Raw genomic sequence first — 25,070 nt, forward strand, 5'->3', positions numbered from 1 at the left:
CACTGTACTTGGGCAGATTCAGGCGATTTGAACGTGGTGCTTATAAAAAGTGTGGTTCCAATCTCTATGTGGGACATTTAACTTTTCAAAAAGGGAAGAAGAAAATCAGGCTCATACCCAGATGCTAAATAGTTTAGAAACTCCATGCACATACAGTTCACATCAACTGTATCATCAAGCAACTTAGAAAAGGCCATCCTACTTATAGCAAGAGCAGTTACAGTGTCTTTGTGAACACAGGCATATCCTTCCAAGTGTTGTGGGCTGACTGCTGGAAAAAGGGGGTGAGTTATTTCTAATACAACTGGATAATTTAATCGTTTGCGGAAACGAGGGGAAACGGCATTTATATTAGATTCAAAGACTGTCCGGAGTCAAAATGGCAAATTACATTAAATAATGATAAGAACTGAAACACTACACCCTTTCAGCTTGATACTGACAAGAGGCTTCACAGGCAATAAAGGAAAAAATTGATATAATAGTCAAACCGCTGTTTGTGTTGGGGAATTACAGTGCTTCAAGTCACACTTGTAAGCAAAATAACTTAAAAATCCCAATGTTTAGACATTGCTCTATCAGTTTCAATGTTTGTGATGCCAAAACCGGGAAATTTATCATATCCTTGGGGAGGAGGTAAGTAGTACTTCCACAAAAATAACAAAATGATGCTCTCAGTATAACAAAAAACAATACATCCTTGGAAATACTAAAATAGTTGGGGAGAGCAATGCAATTTGGCAATGTCTATCAAAAGCCCTCGAGCTGCCACTGGATCCAGCAATTGTACTTTTGATAACTTCACTACCTTGGATCTGATCTGAGTGAGGAAAACAAAGAAAAAAGTGATCCTGGAAATTTTTGGATGACAAAGGGCCAGAACTCACACAGCCTGGGTGGATCTCAAATCCCAAGTTGGACATTTAGATTTGATGCATTCCTGGCTTGGGAGTGACCCCAGGTAATGTTAGCTTCCTGAAGAAACCACTTTAAATCTAGGCCATAGATAAAAGTCCAGAATGCACATTCATAATCACACAGTCTGTTCTGTCCCTCACATGTTTGTCTGCTGTGACTTACACCTTCTTAAGCAACTGAAATGTAGGGCAATGATGTTGGTGTAACATGGAAGCCTTGCTAGTCTATCTGCAATTTTTCACAGAACATTAATGTTTGGAAGCAATAACGGGTAGGCTTTCTCATAATAGCAAGCCAGAGCAATGTCGTGCAGATCTTAAGAAAAAGGCTAAAAACGTACAGAACTGCAACTAGTGGTTGGCTTAGTGGCTTCAAGAACGGCTACCATCTCCATTCTGTTGGGCTGTCTGGTAAAGCTGGGAATATGAAGGCAAAAACTAGGGAAGATATTTCCCCCTGTGTTAAAACAACGGATAAATGCAGAAAGCTACATCCCGGATCAGATTTTTCACTTTGATGAAAGTAGTCTCTCTCAGAAGTGAATGCTCTCAAGGACCTACATCTCTGAAGGACCTACACTTTGAAGGACAAAGGCTGTGGTGCTCAACGCAAATGCTGGTAGTTTTATTAGGACTGTTGTTTTGCTGGTGCTCTGGTTAGAGAGTTCACTAAGTATTGAGTAATCTGTTTCTATGGCTACTTTTCCCATAAGCCTTGTTTGTTATTTTTAGCAATATTTTTGCAGAACATAAAGTTTTTTCAGCAATGCATTTATGTTATTATAGCAGAAATGTTTGTGTCACAAAAATACACGAGGAAACAAGTCACCATAAACAAGTCAGCAGAAACAACAAACTGAAGAATCAGGCCCACAAAGAATGTAGATACTGAAATTAATCAAATAGAGAATATAAAATCATTCTCTGTGTGTTTAATATGTTTAAAGAAGTAAAATATGGTACAAAAGTGCAACAAAGTGACAAGAAAACAACAAAATGACTATAGATTTTCAAAAGAACTAAAAAGAACTTCTGGAAATGAAAACGTAACAACCAAAATTAGAAACTTAACAGATGTGTTAAACCACAGATTAGACATAGCTTAAGAGAGAATTAGTGAAATGAAAGTTATATCTGAAGGAATTACATGAAACAAAGCAGAGAGAGAGAGACAAAAAGATGGGAAATATAAATAAAAGTTAATAGGCATAGAGGATATAGAGAAGTTTACCTTCTACTTTATAATCAGAGTTCCAGAAGAAATAACAGAAAGAAGGATAGGCAGGTGTTGGAAAATTCCAATATGGAGTCAATAAGCTCAATGAATCAAAAGGAAGATAAAAAAGAAATTCACACCTAGATGCATTATAGTGAAATTTCAGAAGAACAATGACCAAAAAAAATAGATTTTAACAGTTACCAAGAAGAAAAGGCAGTTATCTTCAAAGGATTAACAATTATACTGGCTTCTCACCCACTATGACTTCTCAACCACAGACGAGAGCTAGGAGATGGTGGGTAGATCCTCCAGGTGCAATACAATCACCCCAGGATTGCATACACGGAGAAATCATCTTTCAAGAATGAGAGTGAAGTAAAGACAATTCCAACCAAACAAAAACTGAGGTTTTACTGTAATAAATCTCTGCTAAAGGAACTTCTAAAGGACGTCCTTTGGGAAGAAGGAATAAGATCCCAGATACAAAAGAAACTGTAAACAAAGAAAATAGAAAATTACTTACAGAACTGTATAAAATTACTAAAGCCCACTTTGTGTAGTTGAACCAAAAATATTCAAAAATAAACTGCAATAGTCAAAGGGAGCTGGTTTTGGTTAAGTGTTGTTAGGGAGGACATCAGTAAAGATCCCGATTTACTTTGTAGTTTAGGTTGAATACAGATGTTAAAATGTCTAGGCCATCCAACACAAATACAGAAATAGAAGACATAATCTCCAAAGGAGTAGAGGGGAAAAATGGAATGAGGAAAGTAAAACAAAACAAAAATTTCAAAATCCAGGAAGACAAGAAACAAAGAGTGTCAGGGTAAGAGGAAGGAGACACAGAAAAAGAGAGACGAATAGAAAACACAAATAAGACGGCACCCATGGATCCAAACTCTCCAGGTGAAAGATAAAGACTCTCAGGCTGGATTAAAAAGAAATCTAGCCATATGCCATTCACGAGAGACACATCTAAATATGAGGACAAAGAAACATGCAGACCAAAAAGTATGGGATAGATTTGCCAGGCAAACGCTAACCCAAAGAAAGAGCCGGTGAACAGCAGGTAAAATAGACCTCGTGGCATAGAGCATGACGGCAGAAGGAAGACCACCACATGCTGAAGAAAAGTTACATCACACGCAGATGTTACAATTCTAAACTTTATTTTTTCATAAAATAACTTCACCATGGAGGAGCAAAATTGGCAGAAAATGGCAAATCTTCCACCGTTATCATCATGCTAGTGAACGTAGGGAGCACTGGCCACGGCCATAAACGGCTGTGAGTACCTTGTACACGTTGACTCAATTAAACTTTGTACCAACCCTGTTCTGTGTTCCCATTTTACAGACAAGGAAAAGGAAAGCACAAAGAAGTGACACATCCTTCGCACGAAATGTTGCAACAGGCTGACAAAATATCCCTAATGGTGGGAAGATCTGGATCACACAATCAGCAAGTTTGATCTAATGAAAATACGTAGAACTTGGCAACCAAGAAATGGAGAAGACACACTCTTTTCAATTACTTACAGGACATTTATAAAAAGTGACCAAGTACTAGGCCATAAAGCAAGTCTCAACAAACAGAAAATCAAACTCAGGCTTTCTACCACTACAATGCAATTAAGTTAGAAATCAATAACAAACAGATAAGTTTAAATACATCATACGATTGGAAATTTTAAAATATGCTCCTAAAAAAGTCATAGGAGAGACTAAATAGTAAAAGAAATGAAAAATATCTGGAAATGAATAATAATAATAATACATAAAACAGTACTTAAATGGGAAATTTGTCACTTAAATGCTTACAAAAAGAAGAAAAGTTGAGGGCCCGACCCGTGGCTTAGCAGTTAAGTGTGCGCACTCCACTGCTGGCGGCCCAGGCTCAGACCCCGGGCGCGCACCGACGCACCGCTTCTCCAGCCATGCTGAGGCCGCGTCCCACATACAGCAACTAGAAGGATGTGCAGCTATGACATACAACTATCTACTGGGACTTTGGGGGGAAAAAAAGGAGGAGGATTGGCAATGGATGTTAGCCCAGGGCTGGTCTTCCTCAGCAAAAAGAGGAGGATTAGCATGGATGTTAGCTCAGGACTGATCTTCCTCACAAAAAAAAAAAAAAAAAAGAAAAGTTGAAATGAAGTAAGCATTTGAAGAAAAAAATTTTTTAAAATGAAATAGAATAAATCCAAAGACATTGACAAAAGAGGAAGGAGAAGAAAAAGAAACTAAATGAAATAGAAAATAAAAATAGAAAAGGGAAGCTCCACAAAGACAAATTTTGGTTCTTGGAAAATACTAATAAAAATGATTTTAGAAAATTAATTCCAAAAAAAGGTATAAATAAATGGAATAAATTAGAGGCACACAACAACATATGCGGCAAAAAATAAGGTGAGAGAATACTATGGGCGAGTTTTGGCCAATAAATTTGAAAACTTATGAAGAAACAGATATATTTCTAGAAAAAATAACCCACCAGGATCAATCAAAGAAAAAGCAGACAATAAAGGAATTGAATCAATAGTTAGAAACTTTCCCACAACAAAGCATTACAAAACATCTAAGGAACAGTTAATTTCATCTCACGTATATTATTTCAGAAAACAGAAAAAAGAGCAACAGTCCAAAACTAATAAGTAAAGCAAACTAGAAGAGACAAAAAAAAATTATCGACCAATTTCAATGCATATAGATACAAAAACCTTAAGTAAAATATTAGCAAAATGAATTTAGCAATGTATAAAAAAATAATACATCATAACCTAGTTGGATTTGTCCCAGGAATGCTGATTTGGTTCCATACGAGAAAATTGGTTAATGTAATCCATCACATTAATGGAAGAAAGGAAGCAGAAAAAGTATTTGATGATATTCAATGTCAGGTCAAGCTTAAAAACAACTCCTGGGAAAACAGGAAAAAAAGGGAAATCCCTTGACCTGATAAAGGGTATATTAAAATCCTGCTTAGTGGGGAAACATTTGAAGCACTCTCTGTGTAATCAAGAACAAGATAAGAAGTCCACAATAATTGCTCTACCGGCACAATGGAGGTCATGACCAGCAGAGGAAGATAAGAAAAGTAAACAAAAGGCATACAGATTGAAAAAGAAGAAATAAAACTGCCATTACTTGCTGGTGATAGGACTGTCTCTACAGAGAACCCAAAACAGAAATAAAAAGTGTTAAGCAAGGCATCTGGCTCTAATATTAATATATAAAAGTCATGTGTTCTATACGCCACACGAATTAAGTAAAAAACATAACATCACATGAAAAATAATGAAGTCAGAAGAAAATAAATGAAAGTATGACTTTGTTTATATAAAGGTGAAAAAGAGGCAAAATTACAAAATATACTCTTTGGAGATACAATACACCTGCAGTAAAGCTATAAAGAATAGCAAGGAGATGACTGACACCAAATTAATGGTAAACTTTACCTCTAGGGTGGGGAGAAAAAAGATGAAGTTAGAGAGGGAGACTTCAAAGGCACCAATAAGATTTTATTTCTTAAGATAGGTTGTTATTATTCTTTACATTGTACGTATATAATATACACACAATTTTTTTAAGAAAAGGCTCTGCAAGGTAAAATACATTTTATTAGCAATAGTTGCATGTTTTAATGTTTTTCTCCTCTTTCAGTTGTTTGTATTTTCAGATATTTCTACAATGAGCGTGGACAGATTTTACACCAAGAAAAGGCCATAAAAGTAGTTTCTTTCAAAAAGTCTTTAAATGAATAAAAATCACTCCACTTTTACATTTAGGATAATAAACTATTTGATGAAGCATGCGTACATTTGTGTTAGATATGTTTCTGGGACACACATACTGATTTTACCTCATTTAACCCAAACTGGTTTTTTTGATAAACTTTGGGTCAATCTATTTTAATTGAATAACATTTTAAATACTTGGGGGAGTTGGCTATTTAATGAGAACTCATGATAAATTCATGGTAATTTATGGTAATTTTACCAGCAAATTAATATATCTTTTGGTAAAGTAAACATTGACACTTAAGATCAAATATAGATATTGAGACTGTATTTTAATATATTTGGTAATTTTAGAGGAAGGCATACTAATATATACATAGTTTTTAAGCAAGGAACTTGGCAGAATTGGGCAAAACTGAATAACTAATTCACACAATTTTCAAACTAAACTCATCTCCAAGTCATTTGGCAAAAGTGAAAGAAATCTAAGAAAACACAGGGCTTTTCCTCATCTAAAACATGAGGCTGTAGGGCCGGCCCCGTGGCTTAGCGGTTAAGTGTGCGCGGCAGCCCCGGGTTCGGATCCTGGGCGCGCACCCACGCACCGCTTGTCCGGCCATGCTGAGGCCGCGTCCCACATACAGCAACTAGAAGGATGTGCAACTGTGACGTACAACTATCTACTGGGGCTTTGGGAGGGAAAAAAAAAAAAGGAGGAGGATTGGCAAGAGATGTTAGCTCAGAGCCGGTCTTCCTCAGCAAAAAGAGGAGGATTAGCACGGATGTTAGCTCAGGGCTGATCTTCCTCACACACACAAAAAAAACATGAGGCTGTGAATGCCAAAATAGCCTTGGGCAGTAATGAATGAATACTGTCATTTAACAGCCTAATTTTGTTTACACTATATTGATGACTTTCATAAAAAGAAAATTCAGCTTCTAGGGAAAACACACATCCCACCCACAAGAAGATCCAGTAGAAGCTTTGAAATATTCCTAATTGCCAATACATGTCCATTTGGAGAAAGGCTTTTGAGAGGACTTACGAATACAAGCCTTCAACTATAACCTGTCAGCAACCTGAATGAGTCAATTAGAAGTCAGGCCAGCAGTGTGAGCCTCTTTATCTTTTTAATGGAAGCATTAGAAGCAGCCAGGCTCTTCCAGACGGCGCTAAACAGTCTGCTCCAGCTTTCAAGGGGTTGACTTTTTCTTTGAAAAGCCACTAAGAGAAAGCCACACTCTCCGGAAACCACCCTCCCACGGTACGTTCGTGGTCTAGGTCTCCATGATATCATCCTGGCAACTAAACAAATCAACAAACTGCTCGAATCATGACACGAAGATTCCCCAAATTTTAGCGTCTGGTGCCCATGACAGGTGACACAAAATGAAAACGATCCCAAGTTGAGTGGTCTTGTGTGGTTGCATCAGAAAGGGGAACTCAGGGGCTGTCAGTCTGGGAGGATATGTGTCGAACATTAAAAAGGAAATGAAACGAAGGCTCACTTTCACCTTACCTTCTCAACATCTGCTTTTGTAACATTTATGTCTGCATCCATTTTCTCAAAGTACTGCTGTGCTCGGTCAGCCTCTTTGCAATCCCGCTCAAACCGTCTTTTACTCTAAAAGCAAAGAAAAATGGTGGCGGGGAAAATAATTATTAATGAAACCATGAGGTTCCTATGAGAAGACACGATTTTATCTAAACCCCCAAAGAGCATTCTTCTCTGAACTGATTTGTTATATGTCATAATTTCAGGAAGTTATTTTATTTTATTTTATTTATTTATTTATTTTGTGAGGAAGATCAGCCCTGAGCTAACATCCATGCCAATCCTCCTCCTTTTGCTGAGGAAGACCGGCTCCGAGCCAACATCTATTGCCAATCCTCCTCCTTTTTTTCTCCCCTCCAAAGCCCCAGCAGATAGTTGCACATCACAGTTGCACATCCTTCTAGTTGCTGCATGCGGGACACGGCCCCAGCGTGGCCGGAGAAGCAGCGCCTCAGTGCGCACCCGGGATCTCTACCCGGGGCCGCCAGCAGCGGAATGCGAGCACCTAACCGCTAAGCCACGGGGGCCTCAGGAAGTTATTTTAAAACCTGCATTTATTTCCACCAAAACTGTCGCATCTTTGTTCTTTCCATATGACTTTTAGAAAACTACCTACTTGAGCTCTTTTGGCTCAACATTTTACTTTAGATAATGGTTTCTAGAAACAAATTAAATTCAAATTAGAAAAATCTCTAAAGACATTTCTTTAGTGTTTTTGTTTGTTTTGTGCTTACTGATTGATTCCTTAAATTAAATTCAAATGAGAAGGGACCGGCCCCGTGGCTTAGTGGTTAAGTGCGCGCGCTCTGCCGCTGGTGGCCCGGGTTCGGATCCCGGGTGCGCACCGACGCACCACTTCTCCGGCCATGCTGAGGCCGCATCCCACATACAGCAACTAGAAGGATGTGCAGCTATGACATACAACTATCTACTGGGGCTTTGGGGGGAAAAATAAATTAAAAAAAAAAAAATTCAAATGAGAAGATCTATGCAGACATTTCTTGAGATCTATACAGACACTTACTGATTCGAGCTGCTTCCAGCAAGTCTCTATGTGCTGCTGTGCCTTACGGCCATCGTGAAAGTGCTAGAGATGGGAAAAACACACCAAGATTAGTACCCCCTCCTTCTCCTATTAACACACGAGAAAAAAAAAAAATTCATCTACTTAAATAACATTCAAATATTGGCTACATAGCAAGTGCACTCCAAAGAAATTTAAGAGTTAAAAAATAAAGGGGAAATGAAAACAAGAATAGTCACAGTGTCAGTTCCCTTTAAAACTTTACATACAATAATAACAAATTCTAAGACATATATACCACTTGTTAAAATGACAGGAATGTTTTATTAAGATAGCAATCACTTAGATCTTTAATTGCTTTGAGATGTAATTCACATACCATACAAGTCACCCATTTAAATTGTAAAATTCAATGGTTTTTAGTATAGTCACAAAATTATGCGACCATCACTACAATCAATTTTAGAATATTTTTATCACCCCAAAAAGAAACCCTGTACCTCTTAGCTGCCACTCTCCTAGCCCCGCATCCTCCCCAGCCCTAAGCAACCACCACTCTCCTCTGTGTCTCTATAGATTTGCCTGATCTGGATGGTCCATGTGAATGGAATCATACAATATGAGGTCTTTTGTGACTGGCATAACGCTTTCATTATTTCGTAATGTTCGCTTAGTGTAACGTTTTCAGGGTTCATCCATGTTGTCCATAGATCGGTACTTTGTTCTTGTTTATTGCTGAGTGATATTCCATTGTATGGATATATACCACAATTTGTTTATCCACTTACCAGGTGATGGACATTTGGGTTGTTTCAATTTGGGGCTATTACAAATAATGCTGCTGCAAACATTTGTGTAAAAGTTTTGTGTAGATGTAAGTTTCCATCACTTAGATCTTTTTAAACTTAAAAATAAATTCACCTCCTTGCTATCTGCAAAGGCCCTGAGGCAGGTATGTGCCTGGTGTTGACCAGCAAGGTCACCAGAGGGCTAGACCAGGTTCTGAGCCTTAAGAACATTAGGGGATGGGGTCAGCGAAGAAAGGGGCCGACTGTGTAGAGTCCTGTAGACTTTCTGTTTGAATGAGCTGAGGAGCCATGGATGACTCCGAGTATAGACTACAGAAGCGCCACATTACGTGCGCCGGCCCCGTGGCTTAGCGGTTGGGTGCGCGCACTCCGCTGCTGGCGGCCCGGGTTCGGGTCCCGGGCGCGCACCGACGCACCGCTTCTCCCGCCGTGCTGAGGCCGCGTCCCACATGCAGCGGCTAGAGGGATGTGCAGCTATGACATACAACTATCTACTGGGGCTTTGGGGGGAAAAAAAATAAATAAAATTAAAAAAAAAAAAAGTGCCACATTATGAAGCAAAACCTCGGAGATGATGGAGACTTGGACCATGGGGTAGCAATGTGGGTGGTGAGAGAGGGTCAGATTCTGGGCGTCCTTTCAGGCTCCCTTGTCCTCTGGTTCTGTTAGATTTGCCACGGAGCAGTTCTGGCATATCAGAGGGCGGGAATCTATATCTGCAGCTTCCCCTAGCTAAGATGCAATGGGTTAGCTGGGTCCTCCAACCAAAGGCCACAGCTCTGGTCAGGCAGCCCCCGCAGCTAATCTATGAAGTTCTTGTAATGCTCTCCCTGCCCTTTGAGACCTGGGGACCACAGCAGCTCCCCACCGTGATTAGCCCCAGGGTACTGCACCATCCCTTATTGCTTTTCCTAAACCCTCTCCACAACATGGTAAATGCTCCTTTTAATAAACGACCTTCCTTCAATTACTGGGCTTGAATGTGCTGTCTGTTTTCCGACAGACAAGGTGCGCATTGGTGGCAGGGCTGTGCTACACACTATGGAGAAGGTAAGGCGAAAGAGAGGCAGAAATGAAGAGGCCCCCTCCCCTCAGCACAGCCACAGAACCCTTCATCTTACCTGGCGGGAACCTATGCTTAGCTGAGTCACAAAAGACAGCTGACTATCAGGAGGCTAGGGAGGAGGAGACAAAATCAGATTTCTTTTTTTAAGAACAGTGCTCCTTTATAAGGGAATGTTCTCTTGTCTCTCTTTTGAGGTTGTGTTTCACTGTGTTGAGCGCCTCTTTACAGCAAGGTTTATCCCTCCAGCAATTTTTCGGTCTCTATGAACGCAAGAGGAGCCCCTTGGGGCTTCATTTTTCAAGTCTCATAATAGAGACAGGGATAAAAGAGAAAAGAGACCGAGTCTAAGGGTAGGAATCAACACACAAGGAGGGATCAAGGCTGAGGGAAAAGGAAGAAGTTGCGCTGAGGGCAGAGTCAGGAAAACCTTGAACTTTGGAGGAAGTGCTATACAGAATGCAAGCAGTTTTCTGAAAGCTACATATATCACTTTAAAAAAGAATGGAGGGAAGGAGTGAGGGAGGTCCTCAGGGGAAAGAGAGACGGGCAGACAGGGAGACAGAGGAACAGGCTCTGGGAGAGACAAAGGCTTGGCTGTGCCCTCCCAGTGAGGCACCTTCAGTCCTGCAAGTCCCTCGTCCATTCAGAAACGTGACTTGCTCAAATTGTCAAGAAGACTATCCCCATTTCGCAAGTAGGACCATCATGTTCTGCAGTTCGCTGAAAAGATATCACCATTCCCCAAAATTTTACTTTGAGACTCAAAGACAGACGCAAAAAGAAAAATAAAACCTCGGCACCAAATTCAGAGCTGTGCTCTAGGTTTATGCTCCATCTCTACGGCAACTCTTAAAATGAATGTTTTTACAAAACAAAAGCTCCCTTTACAGCTAGGGCAGTCCTGGGTGGAGAGACGATGCACACACACAGACACGCAGAAAGTGACGGACACAGCACAGAAAGGTTGACTCGGCTTTATGACCAAAAGAATCTTCTCTGACAACCATGGTCTTCAAAAAAAAGGTCATATTTTGGAAGCATGAGGAATGATTTTGATTGAAAACCTACATAGTAAATTCTCTTGCCACTTCTTCATTTAAGAGTTTAACAATAAATGTGGATTTATTTTTCAAGCACAGTGTGGACCTTGACTTGACCGGTGAGCTGTCTCCCATGAGACGACTCAGCCACAATTCTGTTGGACTAAAACAATGATCTGAAAAGTATACTTGTGATCGTAACATTTCATGTGAGGTAAGAAAAAATCCAGGCGTCGGTGATTTTCCTCCTAATCTTTCTTTCATAGTATGTGTTCCTCCGAAATTTACTTGACTACAACACACACAAAAAAACGTTGTGCGGGCGGCCCGGTGGCTTAGCGGTTAAGTGCACGCGCTCCGCTACTGGCGGTCTGGGTTTGGATCCGGGCGTGCACCGCCGCACCGCTTCTCCGGCCATGCTGAGCCCGCGTCCCACATACAGCAACTAGAAGGATATGCAGCTATGACATACAACTATCTACTGGGGCTTTGGGGGGAAAAAAAAAGGAGGAGGATTGGCAATAGATGTTAGCTCAGAGCCGGTCTTCCTCAGCAAAAAGAGGAGGATTAGCATGGATGTTAGCTCAGGGCTGATCTTCCTCACAAAAAAAAAAAACAAAAAACAACAAAAAAACGTTGTGCTGCCTGATCCCTTAGGAAATTAATGGAAGGAACAAAAGCCCTCCTTACAGTTGGGAGCTTACATGACCTAGATAGCAGTGGTCATTTGTATCCAGCTCCATTTTTCCCTCTTTCCTGGGAAAAGCTATTTTAACAAAGTTAAACAAACAAGCCAGCTTGCCAGATGTGTTTGTTGTTTATTAACCAACAATGGCAAAACATTTCTTCACTGGACAGTGAGCAAGTGTGTCTCTAAAAAGTGTGCCTCCAAGCTCTAAATAAAGAAGAATTGTTCTCTAGAAAAAGATAATAAGCACTTCTTTTGGAGCCATGGAGTGAAGTCATCAGAGCTCTGTTCTCCTATCAGAGGAGAGACAGGAAATGCCATCTCTAGAGACCCAGAAAAACGCTCCTTACTTTCTCCTGTAATAAGATGCTTTAGTTTCTCTTCAAACATAATAATAGACTTTTTTAAATGCCTGATGGTATCTGGGGTGATAGCTAAACTTACTGAATTTCATTTCAACTTTTTGGTTGGACCTTAAAAATATACAGATAAAATCCCCACAAATAAAATCATCCTTGGAAATTTTTTTAGAAATTTCACAGTCACCAGAGGTAGCTGAGATAAAAATCACAGGGAACCTAAAATAAGCAAGCATTAACTGAAAGAAAAACTACAATGACAAAACTTCCAAGAAAGTTTTACTGCTCTGCAAGAAATCATACTCAGGCCGAACAGACAAACTGAGATTGTTTCTCATCCATACTCGACACTTAGATACAACAGCTGCTCATGTTTACTATACATACGTGTGTGTATATATATATTTAATTCTATATATATTTAACTTTTAAAACTACATAAAATGCAAAATATGGCATTGATGTGAGAACAGCCACTTCAAAAAAAAAAGTGGGAAAAAAAATAAAAGAATAAATACTCAACTGAGGACAGTCAACCATCTGGAATTTTAAAACTCAGATTCCACAGATGAAAACAAAGGAACACAAAAACTTGAAAAGGGCAAAGAAAAAAGCAGCTTTCAGAAAATATGTCTGTGACAAACACGATAATTTCCTCAACACCCACAGTGTGGGGGTTTGAACAGTAGCAGTTTTTAAGCGTGACTTGGGATTAATTAATGTTACGATAAATGTATGTAGATATTTACGTGGACCATGTAGGAAAACTGAAACACCTTCAGACCTGTTCAAGTGAGCATGTCGCTCCCTCACTTAAATCCCAAACCATAAACCCAGAAATGTCTGTGACACGAGTTGCATTCTACTTTTATTCAGTAAGGCCTATTTTCCCAAATTCATTTATAATAAAACATCTTCTCAATGAACGTGTTTAAAGTTCCTAAAATGCCTACCTCCCAGTGTCACGCTCAGTAGCTTCACTTCACCCCAACACTGACCATCTGGGCACCGGGCAGGGGACCCTACCCACGGCCCAGTCCATGTCCAGCAGCACAGGCCAAGTTCCCTTCATTTCTCTCCTGGTGTCCCTCTCTCCACCGCTCCTCTGCTATTCTCATGCTGGCTTTTCTACCCAGAACTCTCCACACCCATAGTTTATCTAGACTCCAACAGTGCTTCATCTGTTCTTCAAAATAATCCCTTCTTTCACATTCCTTAAAATTCTAATTCCTCCGAAGAATCCTGATTAGCTCTTAGGATGAAAGGATCTTAAAATGATCAATATTAAGCAGCGAAGGACTCACATCCCTCGCCTGATCCCTTCTGAGGGTATAAAGCTGTTAGTTCCAAACCAAAACAAGGAGAATTGCCAATAAGAGTTTTAGATAGAATGCCAGGTCGATGGGTGAAGTTTTAGAAGAGGAATCTCTCCCTGGGTTGAAAGGTCTTAAGATCTAATTCAGTCATTCATTCAACCCATGTTAACTGCAGGCCCACTGTGCAGGGTGCTGCTGTAGGTAGAAGGAAGCAATGGGAAGAAAACAAAGTCGCTGTCCTTGTGAAATTTAGTGGACATAAAGAGGGTAAGGGAACACAGAGGGATGGTGTGGGTGCAGGTGGCATTTTAGATAAGGTGGTCTGGGATGATGTTTGAGTAGAGACTTGAATAAAGTGGAGGAGTGAACTTGAAAAGATCTGGGGAAACACCCTTCCAGGCAGCGGGAACAGCAAATGGAGACGCTCTGAAACGGGAAAGGGCTCGGTGTGTTCAAGGAACAGCTAAATGCCAATGCAATTAGACTGAGATGAGGGAAAAGGCAGAAGCAGGCAAGGGCTAGACCATGAGCAACTTCCCAAGCCATGTGAGCACGATAGAAAGCTACTGGAAGATTTCAGCAAGGAAGTGACACGATCTGATTGCATTATCACAAGATTGCGCTGGCTGTGGTGCAGAGAAGGTACTGCATGGCGGCAGGAGTGGCAGGGGACCAGGGAGGAGGCTGCTGCACTTGCCTAAGAGAGAGCTGGTGGGGGAGATGGAGATGGAGAGCTGGACCACTGACTACGGGGGAAGCCCGAAGCAGAGAGATGAATTAGGAGACGTAGGACAGTCCTCCAGGTGAGCTAGTGAGGGACTGGACTAGGGATGGACATGGAAGGAGTGGTGAGAAGAGTCTGGATTCAGAACATTTACTAAAGGTAGAGCCGATAAGACTTGATGTTATATAGAAAATGGGTGTAAGGGAAAAAGAAGTCCTGGATGCCCTATGTTTTTGGCCAGAACAACCAGGTTGAAAAGGTATGTTATTCACTGACTGGAGGAAATGCAGATTGGAATGAGGTATGAAAAAGGAGTGTGGGGAATCCAGTTTGTTTTTGGATGAATTAATAGGTCCACTGCATTGCACAACCCTGGGGCATCAATCACATTGTTGCTGGGCTCCAGGGCCTCCACTGACAATGGTGCAATGGGTGAGGCTGCATCAGGCATCTAAGGGAAGATGTCAAATAGGTGACAGGATATAGGAGAGTCAGGCGCGACACAAAACAGTCAAGTGATCTCACAATTCTTAGAAGGAAAAGAAGGTCTCACTCCAATGTACAAGGGAGAAATACAAAACCCAAGTCACATTTCAAATCCACGAAATCAAGAAGAGAATTGAAAAAAGAAAAGAGAAGAGAATTGAAATATCCTGATAACTAAGTATGTTATCCCATAAATGATAAAATAAAATTTCTTTGGTTCACCAGACCAATGGTTTTGCAGGCGACAGAACCACAGTGGTGACAGGACCTTAATTAATAGAATGCCACTATCACATGTGCTTTCAAAACAAAGGAGACATAACAAAACAAAACACACTTTCTAGAGATACATTAACCAGGGGATATTAGTGGGGGTTACATCAGTATGACCCACGCAAAAGACCAACAACGGAAAGATAAAAGGACTTCTCGCTTTTTGATTTATTTAAATAAATGCAATAACACCAGTAAGGGAGAGCTGCCATTGAAACCCACTGCTCCTTTTTCCAGATCATGAAATCTAAAGTCCGTCCTGCTTTTCTTTCTACAGGTTCTGGCTTTATAACAGAGTATCCACAGTTGAACCTCAATAGGACCGAATAAATCAGAAGTAGATTTGTAATTAGCTTGATCATATATAAGCTCCTTTTGGTTTTGGCTTTCCTTCATGTTAAGTTTTCTCCGTTTGCTGTAATCTCTTACAAAAAACATGTTCTAAAAATATTGGAGTCAGTCCATGCTGCAGAACTGTCTTATAGGAAATTAAGCCCTTTCATAAGGTTCATAAATAGGACCTATCCAACACCTAACTTTAAGAGGAATGTTATAGCTTTTAGTATCAATTTTTAAACATTTCTGAAACCTCGGGGAAAAAAAATTTAACAGTCAATGCTAAGTAATGTGGGTCTTGTAAGCATTCTCTGAGGTTTATAAAAATTTTAGTGAGTCACTGAAGGTATTGTATAATTGTTTCCTCTAGAATTCTTCAGATAACCACTGCCAAAAAGTGATTCTGCTCATGGCCAACACGCTGTGATGAACCATACTTTCCACCTGCTGGGAGACGTTTACTTGGAGGTTCCAGTAAATGTTGGCTGGAACCTCCTGGTTCCCCTTCTGGAGCACAGATTCCCATAAATCCCTCATATGCGGTTGTGGTGATCATTGTGGATAACCCCAGGCAGACTCAAAGGTTGGAGCTGAACCAAACGATCTCTCTAAAATTCTTTAATAACTTGATTCAATGTGCAAAAACCGCTAATAAGAGTGCAATTACAATATGTAGTTCTTAAGGAGAAATATATCTGAAGCAACTGAATTACCCACATCTCAGATAAGTCAATTCACATCCAAGTTAGCGACTTGGGACTCTCATCTCTACTTCTGTTAAAGACCATTAATCTTGGGGCCGGCCCAGTGGCGTAGCGGTTAAGTGCACGTGCTCTGCTGCTGGCGGCCCAGGGTTCGGATCCCGGGTGTGCACCAACGCACCGCTTGTCCGGCCATGCTGTGGCAGTGTCCCACATACAGCAACTAGAAGGATGTGCAACTATGACATACAACTATCTGCTGGGGCTTTGGGGAGATAAAGGAAAAAAAAAAAAGGAGGAGGATTGGCAATAGATGTTAGCTCAGGGCCAGTCTTCCTCAGAGAAAAAAAAGAGGAGGATTGGCATGGATGTTAGCTCAGGGCTGATCTTCCTCACAAAAAAAAAAAAAAAAAAAGACCATTAATCTTATAAATGACCAAAGCTTAATCAGGAACCATAAATCATGGAAACTTTAACCTCATATTCTCATTTCTGGGAATTTAGCTTGGAGAAATAATCCCCACCCTACACACAAAGAAAACAGCTATAAAAGTAAAGAGTTCGCTGCAGTATTGTTTATATAACTAACTAAATAACTAAATAATCAGAAACTGTTAATAGTCTATAGATCAAATAATAAAGAGTTAGTTAAGTGAATTATAATAGTGTTAGAATAATACATAGCCACTAAAATTCTAATTACTACAACTATATATTTTCATGTAGAAATATGGAAAATACAGATTGAATGAGGAATAAAGAAAAATATAAATTATATCTATACTAGGACTAATACTCTTAAATATTATATATATAATATATCTACCTATAGCTATATATAGATAGCTATAGATAGATATTTATATAGAGAGAGATAGCTGTCTCTCTCTATATAAATATCTATACCTTTATAAGTGACATCCAGAAGGAAACAGAAAAATGAGGATTTTGATTTATAAAGATTGTGAGTTTTTGTTCTTTAATTCAGAGTTTTAGTAACATTCTTTAAAAAATTTGGCAACTAATAAATGAGTCACAGCACTGTCCCCTCCCAAAAAAGGGGAGAGTAAATAAAAGAAATAGAAATTCTTTTGGTGTGTGGTCAGCTTGAAGAGATGATATTTGTTCACTGTAAATTTGTAAAAATCTAGGAAAATCAGGCGAGTATAAAATTTCCAGATTTTACTCATTAAAACTAATCACATTGCCTTATAAAGAACTGTTGATTCCCAGTTATTTCTCCTCATTCTCATTGAACACCAACAGATCCGAGACACTGTCACAGAGGACAGATTTACTGATAATTTATGTTTGCAAATAAAAGGCTGAATACAAAGCAAAGGAACTGGCCCCGTCTACTCTGATTTATATTCACCCCAAAGACAGGCCCCTGACCCCATTATCTCTAAAGGGAAGGCGAACGTCTTGCCAAAAACACAGCCGCCATAGTGGAGTCCATTAGATGAAGAAATTAACAGCCCCCGCATCTGGGCTTCCAGGACAGCTCATGTCTCCTGATGCGAGTTGTTGCTCAGACAGACATCAGGCGAGGAAGAGCCCGAACTGCCCCGCTCTCGCAGGCGGCAAGTCAAGGTTCTCTCTGAAAGAATTTACTTTTGAAAAATCAACATCTTTTCATCAAAATGAGCCTACAGATTTGTGTGTCAGGACAAACACTGGTTATTCATAGTATTATGTGAGTGAGCTGCACTGTAATATGAAAATATAGTATCTGTAGAAACTGCTGCAAAAAAAATCACCTTGTCTCCTAAAAAACGTGAACAGTGAGCACTATCTTATTTTCCAATTGGAGATTTTAAGACTTGAAGATCAAACAACTGGCTCATCATGACATGGCCCCAAAGGCAAGGAGAACATCTCTCTCTCCCACGACCTTACTTTCTTCTACTTCCTTTCATTCAATATAAAAAGGGAAGGAAACCTCATCTTTTGCATAGTGAGCTATTTTTCGCCACGCAGATGCTTGTTAGAGATTCGTCTATTCAAACATAGCAAAATCTAGATGAAAAATAATTTTCCACTAGTATTCTAAACTGAACTTGGAGATACTCTATATACAGTAAAAGATCAAGCAGTAATCCTGTAAATTCCAAATCGTCCTTTCGGGCAGACAGGATTTCACCACGGTATCAAATGGCCCAAAAGGTATTATATGGATGTTTAAGAAGGGTACTTAAGCAAGACATTATTTCCAGTCAGCCATGAGAAATAGCAGCTAGACCTAAACTTCTTAGAGCAGCTTGTTTTCAATGCCATCCACCAATTCAACATTTTTAGAAAGGTCATTTTAAATGCACTGGACAACTACTGATGGGACATATGGTCACAAGGAGGATCGTATACACTCCTGTTTTCTCTAATAAACCCTGATCAAAAAGCTCTGGGATAGAAATGAGATTTCGTACTGAGAAACAGAATGAGCATGATAAGAGGTATGGGGTTCGCAGTGCCAATGTAGCAATATACACGAGCGGTGCTAGGTGGTTTGTGCCTGCCTTCTTGCAATCTTCCCTCCAACTCTGTAGGGTGGTTGTGATCAGCCCTCAGTTGCAGACTCAGAACGGGGAGCTCAGAGAGTTTTTGTAACCTGCCTAAGGTTTCACAGCTGGTGGGGTGCCAGAATCCTTAGCCCACCTGTTGACTGGAAAGCCCGAGTCCATTCCTCTCCTCGCCTGACAGCCTCGCAGGGAGCTGCAGGTCTATGGACACACCACCGATTTTGGCTCTCCCCTTCTAGGGAAGATCCAAGCACACTGTCAGCCCTTCATGGCAGCACAGCAAAAAGGCAACTAGATTCGACATCAGAAGACCCGATTTGAGGTCTAGCTCTGTTGTGCCACCTCTGCTTATAATGAACGTCACCAGAAAGTGGAAGCAATCACATTCTGCTGTGGTTTTCAGAATCATCCTTACGAAAATCAGATCACTTACTAAGAAAAGTCAGGGCAGCCAAAAGTGAAAGCTCTAAAGGAGAACTGTTTTTAGTCTGAGACAATCTCAGGAGCTCCTTTTCTCAAGCTGACTGCCGGTGAAGATGCTCAGGCTATTCAATCAGGCATCCTTGCATGTAAGTTAAAGAAAATAACTCAGTGGAAACAAAAACATGCCTGTGGATGTGCGCTGCCCTGAGAGGCAGGCTGCCTGGATGTGAAACCCAGCTCCACCAGGGGCGACACTCTCCTCCCTTGCTGCCTCCAGGCTCCTTGACTTGGTGATCTTATCTTGACTAAGATAATGGTCCCCCCTCCCCAAGGGATACTGTGAGGACTGAATGTAAAGTGCAGTGGATGTCAGTTACTATAATCTGAAACAATGAACACTTGAGGGCAAACAATTAAATATCCAATAGTATCAGGATAAGTTAAAAAATTACACTGTATCAACATAGAACATCATGCTACATTATGCAGTCTTTCAAAATAATGGTAACTATTACGTAGAAAAAAGCAAAAATGGTCATGATGCATTATACTAAAACACCACAAATATACATTTGCTTACGGATATGCTTTCTAGAATTTTAAAAGCTTTCACAATTTCCTAAAATTTCATTTTAATATACAGTCATATGCCACATAATGACATTTTGGTGAACGATGGACCGCATATATGACGGTGGTCCCATAAGATGAGTACCATGTAGCCTAGGTGTGTAGTAGGCTATACCATCTAGGTGTGTGGAATTACACTCTGTGGTGTTCGCACAACGATGAAATCACCTAACCACGCCTTTCTCAGAGCGGATCCCCGTCGTTAAGCGACGACACGTGACTGTAATTACAAAATACTTCAAGAGAGCACGGTGTTCGCAGCTCCTCCCAACAGAGTATCTGAGTCAGAGATGTGCACTGGTAATTCTCCTTAAAATAAAAGGAACATTGTGTATGGCAAGACATTATTTAATGCATATCTGTACTACCTATAATTTACTCTATAAATTACTATAATTTCTGATAAAAAAGGAACAGAATTCAAAATACAGATATGACAGACTGTCAAAAAGACATATGATTAACAGTGAGTAAGTAAAACAAAAGAACCCAATCATAACACAGCAAAGAAATACAAGGATCCTCCACCAGCAAACAATGTCTAGCTGAGAACCAAGCTGCGTCGAAGGCTGCTGCTTCTGTTCTCAATTATCTCTTTCACTCCAGGAGTATTTACTGAGAGTCTGCTGTGTGCCACACTGGGCACTGTTCTAGGTGCTCGGGATACAAGAGTGGACAGGAGAATTCTTGCTCTTGTGGGGCTTACATTCTAGTGTGGGGTGAGGGAAAAAGAAACAAGTAAATCTGTAAAACGTTAGATGCTGGTCAGTACCACGGAAAAATAGTAAAGCAGAGGAAGGTGGTAAGAATGGGGAGGGGAGGGCAGGGAGAAGAGGGAGGGGAGGGACTCTGTAATTTTAAATAAGGTGCACAAGACAGACCTCAATGAGAAGGTGATACTCCCGAGAAAGAAGTCAGCAAGTGAGCTCTGCAGATAGCTGGCGGAAAAGCTTTCCAAGGAGAGAAAAGCCAGTGCAAAGGCCCTGAGGCACAATCACAAGAGGCATGGATGAAGAGGAGCAAGGAGGCCATGTGGTTGGAGGAGAGGAATTCAAAGAAGTAATGAGGGGCCAGGTTATGTGGGCTTCACATCTCATGATTCACTCCAGAAATAGAATTTATACTCTATACTAAGGTAAATGCATAGAGTTTTGTTTAGAGTGTTGCTAAAATGCTCAACTATATGGGTGGAGGAAGGTCAGTCAAGAGACACAAAGCAGGGACCAGAGTAACAAACAGGAAGAAAGTATTAACTTTGCAAGGTCGGGGGAAGTTCAGGAACCAGGGAAGCAGTCCAACATGGTGTCAGATTTATTGTATTTACTTTATGATTATATTAGGTATTTGTGCTTCATCCTGAACCTTAGTGTTCTGTTTCACTGCTTCCTTTCCATCATATAAAAGAAAAGATCTTCTTTAATGAATGGTCTAATAGAAGCTGTCATCTAATTTGGGGCTCTAGTGCAAAGTTTCTCAACCTGGGCACTATGGACATTTGGGACCAGGGAATTCTTTGTTGTGGAGGCTGTTCTGTGTATTGTAGGATGTTTGACAGCATCCGGGGGTCCTACCCACCAGGTGCCAGTAGCAACCCTCCAGCTACAATGCCCCAGACAACCAAAAATGTCTTCAGACAATGACAAATGTTCCTGGGGTGGGGAGCAAAATTGTGCCTGGTTATGAACAGGTAAAAACTTCATCTCAGTTTATTAACATATTTTTTTTCAAACCAATGGATTGATCTTAAGGCATGTATCTCTTCCTAACTTCTAAACACACCCAAAGCCATGTTCTACATATTTATAGTTTAGAAAGAACTAAACTCCTCAGATGTTCCAAACACCTTCCTGTCTCAAGACCTTTGCACTGGCTGTGCCCTCTATTGAATGCTTGTTCCAGGCAACTCCTACTCATCCCTCAAGTCTTGTTAAAGCCTTAGCTGTTAAGTCCCCTGGGAGGCTCTTCCCTGATCTCGAGCATGAACATGCTAGGTATGCCTGTTATAAAACCCGTACTTTGTAGCAACTTTCGTAATTGCAATTCAATCATTGTGTTGGTCATTATTATTTAATATCTTCTCCATTTCACCAGGAATCCTATCTATCTTGTTGGTTCATGGATCTCCAGAGCACTAAAGAATTATTATGGACTCAAATTTATATAAAAAAGCATATCTGGGCAACTTTGGTACTTGATTACTAACAAATTCTTATCATGCACCTCACAGCGATCAGAGTACAATGACCTCGGCTTAAAGATAAACCTCTTAGGGCAAAATCTTGACTATGAATAGACTTGACTTGAATTACATTCTTCTCTTTTGTTAACAATAAAAGCTATGAAAACACTGTAATGGTGTCAAGAGGAACAAAAATGTCCTCTTCATGAGATGGCACTGAATGAGCCAAGGAATGGAGTGGATGTAACTGAGGTCACCTTTCTGGCTTTTCTGAACTCCTCATAAGCATTTATTTTAATACTATTTATTCCACAGAGCATATACCACATTATATTGCTTACTCTTTTTATCTCTGATATCCTCAAATATATTTAAATTCCTCAAAGGGGATTAGTATTCTGGAGTCCACAAATGAGTTTGAGTGTCTGACGGACCCTTGAAATTGTATGTAAAGACCTAGAAATACTTTCTAGGAACAGGGTCCATCACTTTGATACGATTCTCAAAGGTATCAGTTTACAACCCACCATCTTATATGATTCTATTTAATTTTAAAGCTTCTAGAGATATCCCATTATCTTTGGCCCATCTCTTAGGAAGGGAGAACAAACTTTTGTTACCGATTTTCTCTCCTGCTTCAGCTCCTGGACGTAGCGTGCTAACTCCACAATGATCTGTGAGGTCATGTTCTCCGAGATAACTTCATGCTGCCCGGCGTAATCGTTCATTTCGTTCAGGGTAGAAAGGAAGGCTTTACACGCCGTATACCTGTGGAGCAGAACACACACACTCCTTTTCAAACAAGGCCACGTCCACCCTACCGCTGCCTTACACTGGCGAAATAGTAATTAAAATCAGGTTAATTTGCATCCACCTCCCATGGGATCCTGACAATTCATTACACATGAGAGTGTTCTCATCAAAATGGGTCAGAATTAATTACAACTGAAACACTTTTCATTTTGTGAAACCGAATTGCTCTACATAAGGCAATATTTGGCTTTGTTAATACTTAGCCCAACTATAACCCAAAATACATATACATGCTATATGTACTAATGTAATGAGTGTTTAGGTCTAAATTAGAGACATAATACTTTTCGGCTGTCCATGTTAAGACGCCTTACTTGCTGACTGAAATGGACATATTTCTCAGATGAAATAGTATGATAGAGACTCCTGATGTTACAAAACCAAATCAAGACTGTAGAACACATAATCCACACTTCCTGTATTTGCTTAGATTATATTCCAAGCTTTTCCTAACCACTTTATTGAAACAATCTGGAATAGGCCTAGTGACTCAGTGTAAGAAAAGGTAATTGAGTACATTTTTATTGTTCTCTCCCCCAATTTAAAAAATGACACAAATACGAATGGGGAATGCAACTCATTTTTGTAGATACGAATTTCTCCTTTCCTTCATAATCATCCCCAATGGCACAGAGAGATTGCCATACGATTATCAACGATAAACCTACCTGTATTCTTCTTCCTCCTTCGAGTTCTTTTTAGGTTGGTATTTCTTCGAAAGATTCCTAAAACAAAGATGTAGAGATGTCACCTTATATAGAGAGAAAACTGAGAAATCGGGAATGAAAGATGAAGTTAGTGCTTTTGTTTACAAGTTACAAAAAAATCACAGGGCCCAGCCCCGTGGCTTAGTGGCTAAGTGCACGCGCTCCGCTGCTGGCGGCCCGGGTTCGGATCCCGGGCGCACACTGACACACTGCTTGTCAGGCCATGCTGTGGCACCGTCCCATATAAAGTGGAGGAAGATGGGCACAGATGTTAGCCCAGGGCCAACCTTCCTCAGCAAATAGAGGAGGATTGGCATGAATGTTAGCTCAGGGCTGATATTCCTCAGGAAAAAAAAAAAAAATCACAAAACGTCCACAGTTGAAATCCATTTATTTCCCTCCATCTTTCAACCTGTGTGATGAAGCTCCTGTTATGAAGGACTTGCATAGTTTTGAACCTTTTACCTCGAAGGTAGGGCAAATAAGAACAGTAATGATCACTAGCTGGTCACTCACCATGATTTTAAGACCCGAATTCACTTAACTGGAGACCACAGACCACGTGTATATATACAGCAGCTTTCATCTGGAGCACTGAGCTAAGGGCAGTTTTTCACACCAGGCCACCACGCCCTCATGATCATCTTCAGTTGAGCATTATTACCCTAAATCCAAGGAAGGTATACGAACTGTGTCCACAAGTTTAAATTAAAAATCAAAGTGCCAAGGGCATGTTGTCAAGGCTGTGTGGCTGCTCCTCCAAAGAGCTAATGGAAACTACCTATAAGTAAGTCTTCTTGAAGGAAGTACAGACAATACTTCGGGGATGTTCGTGCTAAGACATTTAACTAGGAGAATTTTTAACCTGCCTACCAGATTTGCACTGAACACACTCAGATTAGCCAAAATCACCCTAATCTCTCTTGTAATCCCATCTCCAGGTCAAGAATCCAAATTCTCTCCTCTACATTCAACACACCTAGATTTACACAAAAACTAAGGGGTAAACACAAAAAAGAAAACTCACTAACATTGGTTCCACTGGCTCATTTCTCGTGGTTCCTGACCCTGGCCCCTGTGGTTAGAGAAACAGCCACAGGAGGCTGACTAATGGTCCACAGTGGGACTTTTCATTTGACAGCATCTCAGTACTCAGTTCCCTGTTTATGCCATGTTGCTATTCCTCTTTTACAGTAGCTACTTTCATTATTTCACATTTTATTTCTCCCATTTCCCCCGAATCTACTGAATCACCTAGAAAAATGTGCAATAATAAATTTACAATTTTGATCAGGATACATTTCACATACAAAGTGAAGTGTGATTTCACCTTTAACAGGTGTTACTGGATGACGCGAGAGGCAGTGGACTTTAGTAAAAAGGACATAGCTCTGGGAACCCAGAGGCCACGGCCTGGATGGCACGACCTCGGAGAATTCAAATGAGCCAGTCTGTGCTTCTAGCTCCTCATCTGTAAGTCCAAGGGGATTGGATGAAATGATCTCTCTCGTCCCTTCAAGTCTGGAAATTCCGAGGGAATATATAA

The 25,070-nt window shown here is 40.4% G+C and overlaps 1 protein-coding gene across 12 annotated transcripts in view; it reads right to left on the reverse strand.

Moving 5' to 3' along the window:
* FNBP1 (formin binding protein 1) overlaps positions 1-25,070 on the reverse strand; it is a 125,915-nt gene that overhangs the window by 47,464 nt on the left and 53,381 nt on the right. For all 12 annotated transcript variants that reach the window (XM_058524275.1, XM_058524278.1, XM_058524280.1 and 9 more), the window contains exons 3-6: positions 23,486-23,542; positions 22,625-22,772; positions 8,456-8,518; positions 7,396-7,500 (exon numbers count right to left, since the gene is read on the reverse strand). In XM_058524275.1, coding sequence (XP_058380258.1) covers positions 7,396-7,500; positions 8,456-8,518; positions 22,625-22,772; positions 23,486-23,542 — 373 coding nt within the window. The remainder of the gene's footprint in view (positions 1-7,395; positions 7,501-8,455; positions 8,519-22,624; positions 22,773-23,485; positions 23,543-25,070) is intronic.

Source organism: Diceros bicornis, chromosome 28 (assembly GCF_020826845.1).
Source record: "Diceros bicornis minor isolate mBicDic1 chromosome 28, mDicBic1.mat.cur, whole genome shotgun sequence".
In the NCBI taxonomy this organism is placed as follows: Eukaryota; Metazoa; Chordata; class Mammalia; order Perissodactyla; family Rhinocerotidae; genus Diceros; species Diceros bicornis.